The sequence below is a fragment of the Stegodyphus dumicola genome, chromosome X1 (assembly GCF_044657685.1).
Source record: "Stegodyphus dumicola isolate Sdum_Otavi_A_Nest chromosome X1, ASM4465768v1".
NCBI classification, from domain to species: domain Eukaryota; kingdom Metazoa; phylum Arthropoda; class Arachnida; order Araneae; family Eresidae; genus Stegodyphus; species Stegodyphus dumicola.
In genome coordinates this window covers 147,488,573-147,494,431 of record NC_140780.1, presented here as the reverse complement: position 1 = coordinate 147,494,431, position 5,859 = coordinate 147,488,573, and the positions used below count along the sequence as shown (strand labels likewise).

Below are 5,859 nucleotides of genomic sequence, written 5' to 3'. Positions count from 1 at the left end.
ATGATAGAAAAATTACTGAATCATGGATTTGATACGAAAACTTCGCAACTTTCATCAGAATTGTTTTTTAAAGATACAGCAGGACGTATGAATGTTTTTGATATTCAAGATACTCAGCCGAATGAAGGATTCAACCAACGAGTAGAATTGTTTAAACTGAGTGCCTCAGTCGATATGATTGGCCGGTTGCATTTGGATATGTTTCATCAAGAAAGACTTTTGCTGAATATGGTGGATATGAAGATTAAACTCATAGGCAGCAAACCCGAATTTTGTTTCCTGGGAGATGGTGAATTTAAAGTCGTACTCGAACATGCTTCTTTGTTTGTAAGAAAAGTGAGAGTTAGCCCTGGTGTTGTGCTAGGACATGCAAAAAGCCTAGAAAAATCAACAGCCAACTATCCCATTCAAAGAGTACTATGCAAAGCCTATTCCATTCCCACTGGAAATATGACTTTTATTCAAGATAACATTTTCATAGGCCAAATGCCTAATCGTATTGTTGTGACTTGCGTCGATAATTATGCCTTCAATGGAAACTATAAAAAGTCTCCTTTTGAATTCAAGCATTATAATATGAACTTTATCGGCGTTTATGTAGATGGTCAACCGGTACCTCATAATCCCCTTCAGCCTAATTTTGAGAAAAACCATTTTATACGAGCTTATCAGAATTTATTTACAAATGCAGACGACCGAGGACTTTACCTTTCAAGATCAGAATTTTCAAAGGGATATTCCTTATTTCGCTTCGACCTGTCACCTGATCTTTGTGATGGCTCTCATTTAAATCTAATTCGACACAGCAACTTAAGATTAGAAATAAAATTTGACAGTCCTTTAGAACAAACTGTTACCTTATTAGTGTATGCTGAATTTGAAAATTTGATAGAAATCAATAAAGCTCGAAATATTCTGTATGATTTTGGAAACTGATGAATTCATCACAGATTCATCAAATCTTATCTCGAGATCCTATTTCTTCGAGATATTATGCGGGTATTTTCCCATCTGACAAAATACCTGTGATTCAAAATTTTCCCTGTGCACTGGTGCTGAATACGGACAAACATGATGAAAGAGGAACTCATTGGCTAGCTGTCTACCTTGCAGATCAACAGGCTCTTGAATTTTTCGACTCTTATGGGCTCCCTGCTGAAGTATATGGAGAAGATATCGCATCCTTTGTCATGAAATATCGTCATGTTCGCTGGAACAAGATTTCGCTTCAAAGTTTAACTTTTAATGTCTGTGGACAATATTGTATTTATTTTATTATTAAACGATGTCAAGGACTTTGTATGGAACTCATTGTATCACTGTTAACCGGAAAGAATTCTGATTTCCGAATATTTCAATTTGTCAAGAAAAGATATGGTGTAAACATGATTTTTAAAAAATAAATTTGTTTTAATTTGAAAAATTGTGTCTTGTATTTCTTTTGTGTTGTTTCTACATATATTTAAACAAAACTCGTGTAACAACAATTTAGATAACACATTTTGGGGTATAAAAGGGCTCTCCATACACAGTGTGAGCACAGTCTGTTAAACATCACGAACATGGAAAGACAAAAAATTGTTGTTGTTATTTTAGTTTTGTGGATTTTTTCAAGTATGGCCCTCCTAATTTGGACTCATCTCCAATGGACATCTAAACAAGATTTCAACTGTTTTCAAAATAAAACAACACTTGACATTTATAAAATTTATCAAAAGATTGATTCAATAGGTTTTATCAAGTGCCACGAGTTTTCCAATTTTTATTTAAATCACACACATTGCTGAGAAACAATTTGTGAATGCGTTCAAAGCTCTTTAAATGTTTTCAAAAATCACTGTTTGGAATTTACGAAAAATATTGTGGATTCAAGGAGCGAATGTCTTCTGATATCCAATATACTTAAAGGCTGTTTAGAGATTTTCTGTAAAGTTTAAAAGTCAATATTTTCTTGTTCCTGTCATTTACAAAAATGGAACTGCCCAAGTTCGTACATCCTTCTACTTGTCTTCTGAGCGGACCTACCGGTTCGGGTAAAACGGTTTTTGTGAAGAAATTGATAGATCATATAATGTTCCATCCCATGCCGACCAATATTATTTATTGCTACGGAAGTTATCAACCTCTTTTTAATTCCATGAAAAATGTAAATTTTGAAGAAGGATTACCATTTAACCTGCAGACTCTCCAAAATGCTTTAATTATCATAGACGATTTAATGTCTGAATTAGCAAGTGATACTCGCTTAAGGAAACTTTTTACAAAAGGAAGTCATCACCGAAACCTTTCAGTCATTTTTATAACGCAAAATTTTTTTCACCAAGGCAAGGAGATGAGAAATATTCATTTAAATTCCCATTACCTTGTCCTATACAAAAATCCTCGAGATAAAAGTCAAATTATGCATTTAGCTAGACAAATGTTCCCCGGAAAAGTAAAGGCCTTTCAAGAAATTTTTCAGGATGCTACTTCAACTCCATTTAGCTACTTGTTGATTGATTTACGACCTGAAACAAGTGAAACGTTTCGCCTTCGTACAGGTATCTTTCGTGGGGATAAATACTATGTTTATCAGCCTCGTTAATTCATTTCAGTTTGAGACGTCGAATGGCTTATCAGGTTCAGTGTTTCTCCTTGTTTGCTTTGGGAACATTCAAAAACCTGACTCGGAACAGGGAGCTTACTAAAGTTGTGTTCAATAAATGTGGGAAGTAGACAAGATACACAGGAAGGGTATACGAAACCCTTTATTTTCTCACTATTTACAATGATTTCCGGACTTCGGAATACAGAGACCAACCACTTGTGGTGTGAACGTAAGAATATAAAAATATTAACTAAACTCTAACTTAACTTTGGAATAACAAACAAGGGCCTACGTGGAAGATTGGCCGTATATTAACAGGAAGCCGTATGCAGTACAGAGAACTGTTAACACTACAATACGTTTAAAATTATTACGAGGATTAAACCTCTGGCCTGGAAGTCAACCAGCAACCGAGTAAAAACTGCTAAGGCAAGCGGCCTGCTTCTACTAACTCCTTCCTCTCTCTCGCTTGGCAAAAAGCCACAATTTAAGTACTTGGCGTTCACCAGACAAATTTGCATAAATAAGTTAAAGCTTTTAATTCTGACCGGAAGTGGAAAATAAGAAGTGATAGTAAAGATTTAAAATAAAATAAACGTTAGTAAAACTTAAGATCCTTACAAGCCAGAGTTAATTAGTTTGAAACTGAGGTCTAAAACGACCTTGTTGAAAACTTTTAGCTCTAGAATCTAACGCGAGGCCAATCTTTTACAAACATTTCTCACTAGAAACTAGAAATTTAAAAAAAAATTTGTTTTTACAATATCAGCTCCATGGACAATTACTTTTCATCTGTACTGCATCTAAACAGGAGCTTTTAGTTGAAATCTGGTTCCTTCCAGAGATCTGGAAGGAAAACTAGTTTAATGAAATGTTACACAATTAAATGGCAAGTCACATGGATATTTATATTTCTCCTAACATTCTTATTTCATTCATGACTTTTATTTAATTATCTCTCCCCGTGCTCTCTGACATGTGTTGTAAAAGAAAACACCAAACACGAATGTGTTTATGTATACGTGTTCAACACTGCCGCCTACAATCAAAACACTAACGTGTTAAAATTCAACATAACAAGACCTCGTAACACACCTTATCTTCGTCTCTAAACCCTGAGGTAGTATTCTGAAAGTGGCTAACTCTGAAGTGTAGCGTCAGAGAGCCTAACTACATTCATTCAACCTTTAACACATATTCGCAATAATTTTCTCTTTTTTTCAGTCACACGAATAAGTTTAAAAATTTTTGGCATTACTTTCACTTTTACCATATCACAATATTTCTTAACATTTAAAATAACAGTTCACATTGTATATAAGAACATATTAACATGCCGTTAATTTTACGCAATTTAAAACATACATTAGTAGTACATTGTTAACTTCTATTCTTTTCCAAGCAAGTGCCAATTCTTCTACATTGAAATACTACATTTCAAAAGTCTTTCAGACTAAAACTTCTTTCTTGCCAGAATGTTTTAAATAAAATTTATACAATAACTTTTACAATATTCAAGTATTTACACATTCCTATTATACATCAACTTTAGTTTTACTCGCGAGTAATTGAAAAACATAATACCAAAATAGGTAACAACTCATTTCTCGCCTTTTTGGCGATAAAGGTAGACCTCACATGAGGTAAAACGTCTTGAAATCTGCCACTTGCAGTAAGAATGAAAGATTAACTTAAGTTTGCAAAGTAACATAAAATTTTACTTATCTTTGTGATATTCGGACATTCTTTTCTCTGCCCAGTCCTGGAAGGTAGCTAAGATTCGTGTTTGATTTATCCTCCTTCTTGTGCGGGCTCGGCCTTCAGTGCCTTCCTCTAGGAGCTTTCTTTTCCCTCCAGTTCGATCACCCTTGAATACCTTCTTTTTCGCCTCTGCCTGTGGTCTTGGCCGTTTGATGGCCGCTGGTCTTTTGACCGCTGGCCGCTGGTCAACGACGTGATATTTTTGACTCGTAATGGCTTTTCTGTTAAAAGATTCTTCAGAATGCGCAAATTCCGAATTGGATTTATTTTCGTTACCTCCCACTCAAACAGTGATAGAAAAAGGTCAGTGGGTTGAATTTCATCCATTAGCCAATGTGTCAGAAGGAAGTCCTGTTGAATTCAATGTTTCTGGAAGCGGAGACGAATACTTTGACTTATCACAGACACAACTCTATGTGAAGGTGAAAATTTTAAAAAATGATGGCAAGCCAATCACGGCTGAAAGTAAAGTGGGACCTGTCAATCTCTTTTTACATTCTATGTTTTCTCAAGGGGATATTAGCTTAAATGAAAGACTCGTTTCCACCAGTAATAACACTTATCCCTACAGAGCCATGATAGAAAAATTACTGAATCATGGATTTGATACGAAAACTTCGCAACTTTCATCAGAATTGTTTTTTAAAGATACAGCAGGACGTATGAATGTTTTTGATATTCAAGATACTCAGCCGAATGAAGGATTCAACCAACGAGTAGAATTGTTTAAACTGAGTGCCTCAGTCGATATGATTGGCCGGTTGCATTTGGATATGTTTCATCAAGAAAGACTTTTGCTGAATATGGTGGATATGAAGATTAAACTCATACCCAGCAAACCCGAATTTTGTTTCCTGGGAGATGGTGAATTTAAAGTCGTACTCGAACATGCTTCTTTGTTTGTAAGAAAAGTGAGAGTTAGCCCTGGTGTTGTGCTAGGACATGCAAAAAGCCTAGAAAAATCAATAGCCAACTATCCCATTCAAAGAGTACTATGCAAAGCCTATTCCATTCCCACTGGAAATATGACTTTTATTCAAGATAACATTTTCATAGGCCAAATGCCTAATCGTATTGTTGTGACTTGCGTCGATAATTATGCCTTCAATGGAAACTATAAAAAGTCTCCTTTTGAATTCAAGCATTATAATATGAACTTTATCGGCGTTTATGTAGATGGTCAACCGGTACCTCATAATCCCCTTCAGCCTAATTTTGAGAAAAACCATTTTATACGAGCTTATCAGAATTTATTTACAAATGCAGACGACCGAGGACTTTACCTTTCAAGATCAGAATTTTCAAAGGGATATTCCTTATTTCGCTTCGACCTGTCACCTGATCTTTGTGATGGCTCTCATTTAAATCTAATTCGACACAGCAACTTAAGATTAGAAATAAAATTTGACAGTCCTTTAGAACAAACTGTTACCTTATTAGTGTATGCTGAATTTGAAAATTTGATAGAAATCAATAAAGCTCGAAATATTCTGTATGATTTTGGAAACTGA

The 5,859-nt window shown here is 35.0% G+C and overlaps 2 protein-coding genes across 2 annotated transcripts; both read left to right on the top strand.

The window, feature by feature from the left end:
• On the top strand, positions 1 to 936 carry LOC146993315 (uncharacterized protein F54H12.2-like). Its single transcript, XM_085808212.1, has one exon. The coding sequence runs from the start codon at positions 1 to 3 to the stop codon at positions 934 to 936; it is 936 nt and encodes a 311-aa protein (XP_085664338.1).
• A 3,624-nt stretch (positions 937 to 4,560) lies between these two features.
• On the top strand, positions 4,561 to 5,859 carry LOC146993314 (uncharacterized protein F54H12.2-like). The gene has a single exon (XM_085808211.1). The coding sequence runs from the start codon at positions 4,561 to 4,563 to the stop codon at positions 5,857 to 5,859; it is 1,299 nt and encodes a 432-aa protein (XP_085664337.1).